The 14,776-nt window shown below is 49.3% G+C and overlaps 1 protein-coding gene across 11 annotated transcripts in view; it reads left to right on the top strand.

The window, feature by feature from the left end:
- The window catches only part of SEPTIN11 (septin 11), an 89,783-nt gene that overhangs the window by 63,742 nt on the left and 11,265 nt on the right, over window positions 1-14,776 (top strand). For all 11 annotated transcript variants that reach the window (XR_006739723.1, XR_006739725.1, XM_045571517.1 and 8 more), the window contains exons 4-7: window positions 2,762-2,948; window positions 6,663-6,824; window positions 8,336-8,432; window positions 10,576-10,744. Coding sequence is in view for 9 of the 11 variants with exons in the window: in XM_045571517.1 (XP_045427473.1) it covers window positions 2,762-2,948; window positions 6,663-6,824; window positions 8,336-8,432; window positions 10,576-10,744 (615 nt within the window). In the remaining 2 variants the exon portion in view is untranslated. The remainder of the gene's footprint in view (window positions 1-2,761; window positions 2,949-6,662; window positions 6,825-8,335; window positions 8,433-10,575; window positions 10,745-14,776) is intronic.

The raw sequence follows: 14,776 nt of genomic DNA, 5'->3' as shown, positions 1-14,776 counted from the left end.
GGCAGAAAGCTTTCCTCACTTGAAATGGAGAGATGATGGGCCTGACTGGCATGGCTCAGTGATAGAGCATCAACTTATGAACCAGGAGGTCATGGTTCGATTCCAGTCAGGGCACATGCCCAGGTTGCAGGCTCAATCTCCAGTGGCGGGGAGGGGCGCATGCAGGAGGCAGCCAATCAATGATTCTCTCCCATCATTGATGATTCTCTTTCTCTCTCCATTTTTTTTTTTTTTTAACATGAAAAATATTTGTGAACCAGAGGATAAAGCCACTGGAAGTATTTCATCAGCATAATTAACCCTACCAGACCGCTGATGCTCCAAGAATCAAACCAGAGGCTAAAAGGGAAATTAATAGAAAGCAGAACATGCTTGGACAACTGCTGGGGAGGAGGTGCTGAGAAGCAAATCAGAAACTGGGGAACAGCTGCTGTGAGCTGCTTTTCCTCCCCTTGGGGCTGGGAGGGTGCTGGGGGAGGGTCTTGGTTCCCCCAACACATGCCTCAGTGCCAGGAGACTGGCCTTCATTGGACTGACCCCTCCCTGGCTGGGTATGAGCTCAGTGGCAGAGGGGTTGCCATGGAACCAGGTGAGGGGAAAGTTCTCTTGTGTTTTTTTCCCTTTGTCTTTGAAAAATGTCAGGCAAGCCGAAACCGGTTTGGCTCAGTGGGTAGAGCATCGGGCCTGCAGACTGAAAGGTCCCAGGTTTGATTCCGGTCAAGGGAATACACCTTGGTTGCGGGCACATCCCCAGTGGGGGTGTGTGTAAGAGGCAGATGATTGATGTTTCTCTCTCATCAATGTTTCTAACTCTCTATCTCTCTCTCCTCTTCTCTGTAAAAAAAAATCAATAAAATATATTAAAAGTAAATAAAAATGTTAGGCATGCTATTTCTTTTTTTTTTTTAATATATTTTTTTTGATTTTTTTTAGAGAGAAAGGGAGAGGGATAGAGTTAGAAACATCGATGAGAGAGAAACATCAATCTGCCGCCTCCTGCACACCTCCTTACCTGGGATGTGCTTGCAATCAAGGTACATGCCCCTGACTGGAATCGAACCTGGGGACCCCTGAGTCCGCAGGCCTATGCTCCATCCACTGAGCCAAACAGGTTAGGGTGCTATTTCTTATTTGTTGTTTCTTAGATGACAGTGAAATAGTTATATCTTACTTTATGTGCTTGTTCTTTACATATATTAGCTCACTTGTTTACCACAATAGCTTTCCATATAGATACCATTTTTGTCCTGGATTTATCTGTGAGGAAACTAAGACACAGAGAGAGTTAGTAACTTTCTCAGAGTCACACAGTTATAAGTTGTAGAGCCTGACTGTGGTCTGAGGTGGTCTAGCTTGCATCTATGCTTCTAACCACCATCCTATATAACTATCCTGGAATAAAGATGAGGATTACTATTGTTATATAATGCCTGCCTATATTTTAAAATTGAAAAACTTAGAAGACTTATCCCTTGCTCATCCTTTTCATTGGAATCTTGCTTGCCATGATTGAGAACCTTGTGCTTATTGCTGAGGCACATTCCACTTTTTTTAGCCTCTAGAGACTTGTCTGCTTAAAATGAACCAAGGATTTTGTGATAAGTTTCCAAGAAAAATGTCATTGTAAAGCTTTTTATTTGACGGTTTTGGTTTGAGTCATAAATTTGTTTGGTTTCTCTGTTTTATTTTTATTTTGTTTTTGTTTTTCACTTATGGTGTCTGATGTCAACTACATTTTAAAAGATTTGTAGTTCCCTTTCAGGGGTTTCAGTTAATTTATAGTCCTGGGGTTTAGTGTTGGAAGGCTTTTCTATTTCTTAAAGTTTAAATCATTCCTCCAGCACCATAGTAAGTTGGGGAGATTCAACCTTTTGTATTCCCAATAGGCTGGTCTCATTGCTGCTGACCAACCTCTCCTGAGCAGCTGGTCCCCTGGGACCCGGGAGAGTTCATGGCTTATCCAGTGACCTGTACACCACCTGATGTGCTTTTCATGGTGTGTTTATGGTCAGGTCATCGAACCATACATAATCACCCAGAAAAGATTTGAATTATAACTTGGTGAGCAGAGGGTTATAAAATGCATCTTCAAGTCATAACATTTAGAATTGGGAAGGACCTAGAAGATCACAGTGGTCCAGGCATTTCGGTTTATAGCTGAAATCCTGGCATGTGACAGGGCTTTCTGGGCGCCCAGAGGACGCCTAACCTCCTGAGGAGCAGGCAGGGGACCGGGCCAGGGCTCCCAATAGGAGGCCATACCCTGAAGTCACAGACCAGCTTTAGTTTGTGCACCAGAGCCAGTCTGTTGGTGCAGGCCGTCAGCACACTTTGTTGGGACAGACTTGCAGGCTCAGTTTTGCCCCAAGAGGAAAGAATGCCACCGCCTCTTAGCAGTCTCTTCAAGGGTTCCATGGCGGAGTCGACCGCAGGCTACACTTGTTTATCCTCTGTTTCAGAGAATGACTGTTCGGCAGGTCAGGGATGGGAAGGAGACTGTCCCAGGTAGAAGAGCTAGCGTGAGCCAAGGCGGGAAGGCAGAGCTTGGTGTGCGTGGCTCGGCCAGAAACAGTGAGCCGGGATGGTGTGGGACCCAAGACAGACAGAAGGCCCTGGATGCAGGGGAGGGGGCTTTAGCTCTCGGGCCAGGGGAACCGTAGACATTCCTTGAGCACTGTACCACGCTGAACTGCCGGAGGGGCCTCGACTAGAAGCGTGCTGATGGGAAGTGTGCTTTAGAGAAGGTTCTTCTGCATTCCAGCTACAAGCCCATTGTGGAGTACATCGATGCCCAGTTTGAGGCCTACTTACAGGAGGAACTGAAGATCAAACGGTCTCTCTTCAACTACCACGACACCAGGATTCATGCGTGCCTCTACTTCATCGCCCCGACTGGGCACTCCCTGAAGTCCCTGGACCTGGTCACCATGAAGAAGCTGGACAGTAAGGTACTCACTGCCCGTCTGCTCCCCGCCATGCTCCTGTCCGCTCACCTTTGTTCCAAGGCCCCACGTTATTCTCTGCTTTCAGTGTAAATGTTTTTTGTTTTGTTGTAAAAAAAACAAACAAACAAACAAAAAAAACCACGTTTTTTAGAATAGTTATGGGTTCATAGCAAAATTAAGAGGGAGGGACATAGATTTCTCACATACCCCCGCCCCTTGCCCCATGCCCAGTCCCCCCCATTACTAGCGTCCTCCTTCAGAGTGGTGCATTTGTTAAAATTGAAAGTCCATAGTTTACATTAAGGTTCCCTCTTGGTGTGCATTCTGTGGGTTTGAACAAATGTGTAATGACATGTATCCATCATTATAGTATCAGACACCGTAGTTTTATGGCCCTGAAAACCCCCATGCTCTGCCTGTTCTTCCCCAACCCCATCATTTGTGTTTTCTGGTTTATAGAACCATAGGGTTGAGCAACGTGAGAAAAATGCTTCAAAACTTCTCTGGATGTTAGGAGAAAACAAAAAAACAAAGCCATGTAGCTTTGTTACAAAGTATTTTTAGGTGTTTTTCTTATTTTTTAAATAGTTTATTGATTGATTGATTGGTTGATTTGATTTGGTTTTTTAGAGAGAGAGAGAAAGAAAGAGAAATATCAACGAGAGAGAAACATCCATCTATTGACTGCCTCCTGCAAGCCCCCTACTGGGCTTTGAGCCTGCAACGTGGGCATGTGTCCTGAACAGGAGTCGAACCGGCAACCTCCCGGTACACAGGACAACAGCCAACCACATGAGCCACACTGGCCAGGGCTATTTTTCCTTCCTAAATTAGCGTCAGTGTCTGGTCTGGTGAGTTGGGAGATTACTTAGTGGAGACAGGGAAATGGTCACAAGAGGGGTTACATTTAGCGAGATTGAAGCATAAACTTACCATTTCTTGGTTTCCTTAAAAACTTACGCTAAGTCTCTTAAAAGGTGCGGCTTTAATGTGAAGTTTAGAATGAAGAAAAAAAAAGTTAATGTTTCATCTATGTGATAACAGTCCGTCTTAGATTTTGAGGCTGACTGCACCCATGAGTTGAAAACAAATAAAGTCCTGGTTTCAGTTTGACCCCTGAGCTTTCCACGTTGATAACCTCTCTTTTCCACAGCATTTGAAGGAAGGAGCTGATCTGCGTTTCAGTTCATTTAATTTCCCATTTTGAGGTAAATGGAAGATAGTCGATTTCTGAAATAAATCAGCAGCAGATGGGAACAACCACAAAAACGAAGCTATGGTATTTTCTCCTAAATTCTCACTTCCTCTTGAGTTCCATACAAAGTCTTGTCATCCTTAGGCGGTTTTGTTGGGTGTTACTTTATTTTATCTTTGTCCAGACAACTCTGTGTGAAGATGCTTTCTCTCCAGGGGGACATAGCAGAGAGAGTGCTGGAAGCACAGCCTGTCCCCGGTGCTCCGGGTAGATGCCCGCAGGGGGCCTGCAGTGGCCGGATGCAGGGCCAACGCCTCAGGCGCCCAGGAGAACACCCCAGCAGCCTGGAAGGGTGACTGCAGCTGGAGTGCTGCTGGAGGGTAAACAGAAACCCTTCCTCACATCTGCACCGAGGTGGGGGACCCGCCCAGATAGGCTGTTCCCTGCCGTCCAGCCTGGAAAGCGGGTGGGAAAGAGCCGAGAGGCAGGTGGCTTCCTCACCGAGGCTGTGGATAGACCAGGCAGGGCTAATGCTCATATCCAAGAGGATAATGTTGAGTGGAGTTGATTTTAATTTTTTTAAATATATTTTATTGATTTTTTACAGAGAGGAAGAGAGAGGGATAGTTAGAAACATCGATGAGAGAGAAACATCGATCAGTTGCCTGTTGCACACTCCCTACTGGGGATGTGCCCGCAACCGAGGTACATGCCCTTGACCGGAATCGAACCTGGGACCCTTCAGTCCGAAGGCCAACACTCTATCCACTGAGCCAATCCAGCTTCGGCAGTAGAGTTGATTTTAAAAGGAAAAGAAAAGGTGGAAAAACAAACAGGTGACAAAGGAAAAGTCACCACAAAGCAGGTTAAACTGCTTTCAGAGAACTGGAGTAGTTAGTACTAAGGGGCATCTGAACAAAACAGAACAACAAAACAAAACAGATTGTCAGTGGTTTGTTTATACAAGTCAAGTGGAGAGCTAAGGTCAAACTGAAACTAGGTATGGTAGTTTCTGCAAAGATTTGCAAGGGACTGATCTACCTTTCAGTTCATTAAATTTTTCATTTTGAGGTAAATGGAAGGTAATAGATTTCTGAAATAAATCGGCAGCAAATGAGGACAACCACAGAACAAAGCTGTGGCATTTTCTCTTATATCCAAACCTCCTTTTGAGTTCAATACAAAGTCTTACCAAACTCCAACTAAGACTAGGATAATTTCAGAAAAGGTTTGCAAGTCCCTGAGGATGAGGACAAAGACACCTGAAGTCTCAATTGCCTGGTTTGTCTGTCTACTCTGACCCTATTGGCCCAACACCAGTGGCCTTGACGTTTTGTCTGCGTGGATATTAACTGAATAGTCAGTGTGTACCAGCCCGAGTGAGAGCCAGAGGTCTCTGTTCCTTAGGTCCCAATGTCCCACCATTTCTCTCTCCTTTCCCCCCCACTCCCCTCCGCCCCACCGCCCCACCGGTCAGAGATGTGTTTTTGTTTGTAGTCTGCCACTGCCACTTGCTGGGGGAAGCCCAAGCGTGATGAGATTGGGAGTTAGTCGAGGAGCAGGGTTTTCTGTCCACATGTCGTCTCATTCTGGTTTATCAAGGATTTTTTTTATTTGGCTCTTGGGATAAAAGGAGAATCAAAGGAATGCAGGCGTGACCTGGAAAGCCTCCCTAGATAGAGCCTGTCCTCTGGCCAGGACGCTTTCTCCGGAGCCCGTCCCTTTTCACCGGAGCTGGTGGAGAGCAGGGTCCCAGGTAGCGGATGGCAGCAGCAGCATCTTATTGGAGCCTCGGTACCAGCCAGGGAGCGGAGGAAAGTAAATCTTAAAGGTGAATTGTTAAGACTGTGTGCTGCGGACAGCGCTGACAGAAGCTGGGAGACGCACCTCGGGGTCCGGGGCTAGCCCTGCAGGACACTAGGCTCTCTTCGGGGCTTTCTGCCGTCACATCCCCTGGCCCAGGTCACTGATGCTGAAAGCGAGCTGGCCTCGGGCATAGGTCTCCTTCTGGCCTGGAGAACTGGTTGGTGTGATTTTGAAAAGTTTAAAAGTAGGCGAAACCATGTTTGTTTTGGTGAATACTTAGGTGCTCCCCTCAGGTTATCAGAAGGACAAAAGGATGTTTCCTGCATAGAGCTGACTGTTCCACTCTGTTCTAATGAACGAAAACTTTACACTGCCAGGAATGAACGTGCAAAACTCAGGTTCCCAAGGAGCAGGAGGGGTCTCAAAGGAGTGGCTGGTTATTCCAAGGATAGGCTTCTTTGTTATCGCCTATTCTCACAGAGTAATTTCCTTTTGCTCTGTGCTGAAGGAAATGGCAAGCAGGCTTCCAGCGCCGAGGGGGGGGAGTGAGAGTGTTCGCAGGTGGAACTAAAAAATCATCCCGTACCTTCTTAATTTCGCACCTATGTCAGAGGTTCTATTCTTTAATTGAAGTTTTAATGTTTTTACTTATCTATTTCCTATTTTTTTATTCATTTGTCTGTTTTTCTTACGTTGGAATTGTATCTGTTTTATAGGTAAACATCATCCCAATAATTGCAAAAGCTGACACCATCGCCAAGAACGAATTACACAAATTCAAGAGTAAGATCATGAGTGAACTGGTCAGCAATGGAGTCCAGATATACCAGTTCCCCACGGACGAAGAAACGGTGGCAGAGATCAACGCGACAATGAGTGTAAGTCCTCCAGGGAGAATGGAGCGACCAGTGATTTTCCAGAGGCTTTTCTTTGTATCAGCATGGTAGAGCCACTAGGACCTACACTGGGAATTAGATGTCTTCAGTGTGGCCCAGCTCTGCCACCAGTTCACTGTAGCCACTGTGCCACTCAGTTTTCCCATCTGTCTAATGGGAGCGTTAAGCAAGGTGATCGCGCATCTCCTCCCCACTCTAACAGTTACGATGTCTATAGCGGATCTTGGAGGGGTGCCGGCCCAGCACCGTTTGGCACGGAGCAGCTTGAGGGAAGTAGATCTCTGCCCGCTGGTGCCAAGGTTGGCAGAAACATGGCCACTGCCCCACTTCGCTTCTGAGATTGGTTCCTGCCTTTCTCCCTTTCTCAGAGTCAGTCTGAAATCCAACGAGTATGTGACATTCATAAAACATTCCAACTTGGATGTGCACCTAGTTACTCCTAACAAACTTAAATGTTTTTTAAGTATAAAATAAATACCCAAAAGATCATTCTTCTTCAACACTTGCACCCACATTGACAAAATTGGTTCTTTTTTTTTGAAGATTTGAGTTTGCAGCAAAGTGAAATTCCATTTCTGGATTCCTTGAGCCCCATTTCACATGCTCAGGGGCCACATAGATTAGCAGCCACTGTGTTGGACAGCTTGTGTCTAAAGCTTTCTGTGTAGTTGCAAAGACCCAGGCAGTTTCCCCATGGATCTAGCTCAGATCAAATATCCCGAATGGGTGTGGACGGGTAGGATACACACACACACACACACACACACACACACACACACACACCCTCCTGGCTTCTGCCCCTGAGCAGAGGCCTGCAGCAATGGGGAGAGTTTAGAGGCAGGTGGGAAGCCAGCCTTCGCCGGAGCTGGGGAGGATTACTGCAGCAGGTCCTTGAATAACGGCACTTTGTTCACCGTCGCTTCCTTACAATTTTGATGCTTGAAGGAAAAATTGTCTCCTGACCAGGCCCACTGTCCCTGTGGTGTTGTCACGTTCTCCCCATATCTGCGTGGGTTTCCTCTGGATACTCTGTGCTCCCCCACATCCAGAGATGTGCATGTTGGATGAACCACGTGTATCTAATTGTCCCAGTTCAAGTGTGAGTGTGGGTGTGGGTGTGGGTGTGGGTGTGGGTGTGGGTGTGAGTGCGAGGGCGCCCTGTAGTGGAAGAGCAGGTGTCCTGTCCAGGGAGGGTCCCCCCTGGTGCTCTGAGCTTCCGGGAGAGGCCCTGGCCAGCATGTTGGGAAATAGTGATCTTACTTGTTCTTATTAATCTTCCTTCACTGTATGTGTAGCTCACATGCATTTCCATGTGCAGAAGTATATGGGTCTTTATAATTTCGGTGATGTTTTTGTGACCAGCAATAAGCCATAGGAACTTAACTCTTGATGTCAATTAGACTCTAGTAAAACTCTCTTTTTATGGTCGTTTCACTTAAGGTTGCAGCTTCCAAGAGGACTCATTGTACTCTCCATCCTTGTGTTGTTGGCAGGTCCACCTGCCATTTGCCGTGGTCGGCAGCACCGAAGAGGTGAAGATCGGCAACAAGATGGCCAAGGCCAGGCAGTACCCGTGGGGCGTGGTGCAGGGTATGTGTGTGGCAGCGAAGGGATTCTTCACATTTAACCCGTGGTGACGGACCACGTTCCTCCCTCCCCACCGTGTTTGAGGGGCTCCTTAACCGTGGGCAGGTGGAGGGGAGTGGCAGGGTTGTACACCTGCAGTCGTGGAGGTGAGAAAGAAACAGGGACCAGGTAGGACGATGGTCACAGGGGAGAGAAGTGGCTGCAAAGCCCTACTGCCAATGAGGCAGCCCCTAAAAAATGGCGTGTGGGAAATTCAGTATAAATTCCTGATAGGAGAGTTCTTCCCTAGGAGTCTGAACCATTGTCATCAGTAAAGTATAAGAAAGCTGCAAAGAGTTTCTTGCAAACCAGAGAATACTTATCTCTTCCTACTTGTTCATCTCTGGGAACATTGTCCTCCAATTAAATGTTATTTCAGGCTCAGCCGCCATGGCTCAGTGGTTGAGCGTCGACCTAAGAACCTGGAGGTCATGGTTCGAGTCCCTGTCAGAGCACATCCCTCGGTTGTAGGCTTGTAGGCTCGATCCCCCATGTGGGGCATGGAGGAGACAGCTGATCAATGATTCTCTCTCATCGATGTTTCTGTCTCTCTTTTCCTCTCTCTTCCTCTCTGAAATCAATAAAATTTATTTTGAAAAATAATAAATGTTATCTCAGTAAATATCTGAGAATTAAGAGGATGTCTGGCCTATATTTGGCGCTGGGAACCATGACCACAGTCTCTAACCTGAAGAAGCTTCCCAGACGCCACCTTGATGGGCAAGGACTGTGTCACCTGCCCTTGCCGAGTGTTCTGACCGGGTGTCCAACGCTGTAGATTAGCACGATGGCTCCAGAAAGGTCTTCATTGGTTTGAGATCTGTGCATCCTCCTTTTCCTTTGTTCAGAATAAAGGCAGTAGTCTGTGAGAAGAAACAGTGCCTTTGAGATCCTAGGAAAATTGTAATTTTTATGAATCTTACCAATTACTCTACCACGAGAAAATTTTCTTCATAGTGTTATTGATAAATTAAAGGAGATGGTATATAAAAAAAATCCTTGTCTAGCTCCAGACAGCAGGAAGAAATAGGCCAGTCTTTTTCTTTTATTATATGTTAGAGGCCCGGTGCACAAATTCATGCACAGGTGGGGGTCCCTCTGCCTGGCAGGCGATCCAGGGCTGTATCACCTTGTCCCATTCAGGGCCCGCTGGTGTGGGGGAGGGACCATCCGAGGTTGGCCAGCCGTGGGAGGCTGGCTGTGGGAGCTCACTAACTACCAGGGGGCACCTCCTGCATTGAGTGACTGCCCCCTGGCGGTCAGTGTGGGTCATAGCAACCATTCGGTCATGTAGGCTTTTCTATATATAGATTTTTATTGATTTCAGAGACGAAGGGAAAGAAAGAAATATCAGTGATGGCCGAAACTGGTTTGGCTCAGTGGATAGAGCGTCGGCCTGCGGACTGGAATGTCCCAGGTTCATTCCAGTTAAGGGCATGTGCCTTGGTTGTGGGCACATCCCCAGTAGGAAGTGTGCAGGAGGCAACTGATCAATGCTTCTCTCTCATCGATGTTTCTAGTTCTCTATTCCTCTCCCTTCCTCTCTGTAAAAAATCAATAAAATATTTTTTTTAAAGAAAAAGAAAAAGAAATATCAGTGATATAGAGCATCATTGATCTGTTGTCTCCTGCACACCCTCTGCTGGGGATCTAGCTGGCAACCCAGGCATGTGCCCTGACTGGCAATCGAACCATGACCTTTTGATTCATATGTGGATGCTCGACCACTGAGCCACACCTGCTGGGGTAGGCCTGTCTCTGACACCAGATGTCATGATGTTTGAATGTAGACTCTGCTTCCTCTGTGTGAGCTAATCCATGCTTCCTGTGTCTGCAAAGCAGGAGTCATTAGGAAGAGTAAAGACAGTATTTGTCTGTCTCCTCCCACAACGCCCGGCTCTGGGCAGGCACTTGGCAGTCACTCCTGTCGCCAATATTCTGGTCAAAGTCAGAAACGTGGTCTTCGTTGGGAAGGGAGGTGGATCCAGTAGAGGTGGCTTTGAGCGATTTCAGGAGCGGTGGTGACAATATCTTGGAACCGTCCCCTTTGATTTTCGGTGACTGACAGCAGCCCCGCCCTCCGCCCCCCTTCCCCCATCTCTTGCAGTGGAGAATGAAAACCACTGTGATTTTGTGAAGCTGCGGGAGATGCTGATCCGCGTGAACATGGAAGACTTGCGGGAACAGACTCACACACGCCACTACGAGCTGTACCGGCGCTGTAAGCTCGAGGAGATGGGGTTCAAGGACACGGACCCCGACAGCAAGCCCTTCAGGTATGCGGCCCCGGGCAGTCTGAGGTTCCAGGACAGTGGGGAAGACGGGGTGTTGTGAGTCGCGGGAGTGCTTGTGAGAGTGAACTGTCGGAGGAAAGCACCTGGTGGGGCAGGTAATCTCCTGTTGCCAGGCGCGGTGACAACCACTTTATCGGGATTGTCTTCCAGAGGTGTGGTTGATGTCATTGTCATCATCCTCGCTTTACGGAGGAGGAAGCTAAGGCGCTGGAGTGTAAACCACCAGTCCGAGGTCCTACAAGTAGGAAGTGACGGGGCGGGGGGAGTTTTTTTTGTTTTTTGTTTTCTAATATATTCTTTTGAGGTTTTACAGAGAGGAAGAAAGGGGAATAGAGAGCTAGAAACATTGATGAGAGAGAATCATGGATCAGCTGCCTCTTGCACACCCCCTACTGGGGATGTGCCCGCAACCAAGGTACATGCCCTTGACAAATCGAACCTGGGACTCCTCAGTCCGCAGGCCGACGCTCTATCCACTGAGCCTCTTGTTTTGGCAAGAGGGGAAGTTTTGAACTCATGCTCTTCATCATTACTCACAGAGGCACAGAGCTTGGCCCAGGCATTTACAAAGGTGCCGCTGCGCCTTACGTCTGCCTCATTTATTTGTGCCAGATCGGTGTGACTTCCCAAGGCTTGCTCTTTCAGAAGTGCTCCACTAGCTTCCGGCGGTTTGATGCAGTTCTGACAACAAATGAGTAGGAAAGGGGATAACTGATAGAAAATGGCTTACAGCCTACAAATTTGATGGATGGAGATGAAGAGGCAACATGTGAAGGGGGAAATATGGAAATTAATGCGTAATTAGTGGCTTAGCAAAGGCCCATGCCTTGTCAGAGCCACATGGAGAGGGGCCTCCCGGGGAGGGTGCCGGGCCTGGTGAAGGGAGGGAGGGGGCCTGCCACGCCAAGCTCGCAAGAAAGGATTGCTTTGTCCACACTGAGCCCTCACAATTTCTTCATGTGGATGTGCCGTGTATCTGGGCTCGGTGTCTTTACTGACGGGAGAGGGGGTGTGGCAAAGGTCCTCAGAAAAGACTGTCTTCCTCCTCCTCTGTGGCGACCGTAACTCAGACTGTAACTCAGACTCTGATACCTGGGAGCTGGCTGGCCACAGTGCCTGCGGCAGCCTGTGTGCGGGCGGCAGACTCCATGCCCCCAGATCTGAGCTGCCCTAGGGTGGTGGGTTTTGTGTTTTTTTTTGCTATAGAGGCAGTTTGGAAACTAGGGAGACGTAGCAATAGCACCTTATAAAATGCCAGCAAATGCTTCTCTGTTTGTACGGGTGTGAGTGTGGGATTTCTTAAGCTGTGTTACCGAAGGTAATATTTCCGTAAATATGTTTGTTCTGACTTAGAGATCAAGCTGAGGCATGGCATTCGATTTATAAACTATTGGGCTCCACGTTCTGGGGGAGACAGTCAGGGGGAGGATGGGGTTTAAAATAAAAATAGGACTCCTCCCTGCTCTATTGTGATTGGTAATTCAACTTTAAAAGTAATAATTCTGTGAAATGTCTTTAGGTGTCCTAGTGGCTCTTGAGATGGTTCGCTGAGTCTGTTTTCTAAACTGGGGACGGGAGGGAAATGAGGGGGGAGGGTAATATTCGTTAAGCACTGAGTGCTTTACTCACTTTGCCCCCATTCATTCCCAGAATCCTATCCCCGGAAGGTAAGTCCTGCTTCCTCCACCCACATCTTCTATACTGAGGCTCAGAGGCTGTGCCCTTCCCTAGAATTGCCAGTCCCACGCTATGGCCAGAATCCAAGCCTTGATCTGTCTGGCCCTAGTCCCCATGCATTTCTCTCCCTACACACACCATCTCTCTCTCCGAAAAGTCTTTTTTTTATTTTTTATTTATAGCTTTTTTTTTTGTTTATTTATTTATTTATTTTTTTAAATCAATCTTTATTGTTCAAATTATTACAAAGGTTCCTCATTTCTTCCCCCCTCCACCAGGTTCCCACCCCACCCTCCGCCCCCTCCCCATCCCCCATTGTCCTCATCCATAGGTGCAGTTTATGTTCAGTCTCTTCCTCCCTCCCTTTCCCCGATAGTAAATCCCTTTTCAGATAGTAAATCAGTTACTTAGCATTTTCTCATATCAATAATACCTCCACATGCCCAATGATACATTTCACACAAAAGACATTTCCAAATAGGTCAACCAGCCTCATCCAGGCCCCACCCAAGGCACTCACAGATCAACACCCCAGCCTTATACTAACTCAACACATCCAGATCTAAGCCTTCATCACTTGATTCAGCAGACCCTCAAGTTCCCACAAAAGTTTCCAGCCATGTCTGAGAGGCAGCCGTGGGGCAGGGGCAGGCAAGGAGCGAGCTGTACCGGGCCTGGCTGCTCTGGGCCTGGCCTCTGTTGCTCTGGTTCATTCCACAACCAGCTGCTCCGGGTCTGGTCACTGCTGCTCCCGACCTAGTTGCTCTGGACTTGGCTGCTGCTGCTCCGGGCCTGGCCGCACCCGACCTGGCTGCTCTGGGCTTGGCTGCTCCGGGCCCAGCCGCTCCGGGCCTGGCCGCTCCCAGCCTGGCAGCCGCTGCTCCGGGCCTGGCCGCACAAGACCTGGCTGCTCCGGGCCTGGCCGCTCCCAGCCTGGCAGCTGCTGCTCCGGGCCTGACCGCACCCGACCCAGCTGCTCTGGGCCCGGCTGCCCCGGGCCCGGCCGCTCCGAGTCTGGCCGCTCCCAGCCTGGATGCTCTGGGCTTGGCTACTGCTGTTCTGGGCCTGGCTGCTCCCAACCCAGCTGCTCTGGGCCCGGCCACTCCGGGTCTGGGTGTTCCTGGACTGGCCACCCTGGGCTTGGCTGCCTCCGCCTCAGGCCTGGCTGCCACTGCCCCAGGTCTGGCTGCTCCAGTGCTGGCTGTTGTTGCTCTGGTTCTGGCTGCTGCTGCTCTGGGGCCTGGCCGTTGCTGCTCCGGGCCCGGTTGCCACTTCCTTGTGTCTGGGCACTCTAGGCCTGGCTGCCGCTGTTCCAACATTCTGTCCTTTTTTTTTTTTTTTTTTTAACGCATATATGTTGCAATGTTGGCTGGTGAGTTGAGTTCTGACTTAGTCTTTCATTTTCAAGTTCTTCTTTGTATTCTTTCTTAAGTAATTTTACTATCTTTTGCTCTCACTTGATTTCTTCACATTGAGAACTTCTTTGGTTTCTTCCTCCTTGTCCTGGGAGCTCAGCAGGTTGGCCTGTGGGACCCCTTTGTTCTCCGCGGGCTCCTGCACTGCTCCAGCCTGTTGCCGGGGTCGGCGCCGCCCAGGAAGCAGCCCCCGGCCTTGGCTCCGTAGCCCGTGCTCAGGGGCTCAGGGGCACCCCCCCGGGAGGCCCCGTTGCCCAGCTCCCTGCCGGCGCCCGGCTGGCCGGTTTCCAGCAGGGGCTCCTGCTCCCTGTCGCATTCCTCCAGTCTGGAGCTTTTTTTTCTCTTTCCTGCTAGGGGAGTCTAGGATCAGAGTCAACCAGTGCGCACGACTCTGGGGGCTCCGCTTTTCGCCACTCCCCTGGGATTCCTACTCACAGCCCCGTTTCCCCCTGCTCGAGCCTGGGTCCCCAGGGTCTGGTCCAGGACTGGGGTTCAGAGCAGTCAAAACTGGGGCCCAACACAGCCGGGGCTCCCGTTTCCTTCCCTCCAGGGCAATCCCGCATCAGAGTCAACATTCCTTCCCTTGCAAGCAATGTGCGCGACTCCGACTCCGGGGGCTCGGCCTTTTGCCGCTCTCCCAGGACTCCACCTCACAGCCCCGTCTCCCTCTGCTTGAGCTTGAGTCCCCAGGGATTGGCACAGAACTGGGGTTCAGAGCAGTCCGGACTGAGGCTCAGCGCCGCCAGAGGCTTTGTTTCTTTCGGCTAGGATACTCCAGCATCAGAGTCAACATTCAGTCCTCTGCGCACAATGTGCGCGCGACTCCGGGGGCCCTGCTTTTCACTGCTCGCCTGGGGTTCCGCCTCACAGCCCCATCTCCCCTTGCCGGAGCCTGGGTCCCCAGGGTCTGGCTCATAACTGG

This window comes from Pipistrellus kuhlii, unplaced genomic scaffold (assembly GCF_014108245.1).
Source record: "Pipistrellus kuhlii isolate mPipKuh1 unplaced genomic scaffold, mPipKuh1.p scaffold_m20_p_1, whole genome shotgun sequence".
In the NCBI taxonomy this organism is placed as follows: Eukaryota; Metazoa; Chordata; class Mammalia; order Chiroptera; family Vespertilionidae; genus Pipistrellus; species Pipistrellus kuhlii.
This window is presented reverse-complemented; position numbering and strand designations above follow the sequence as displayed.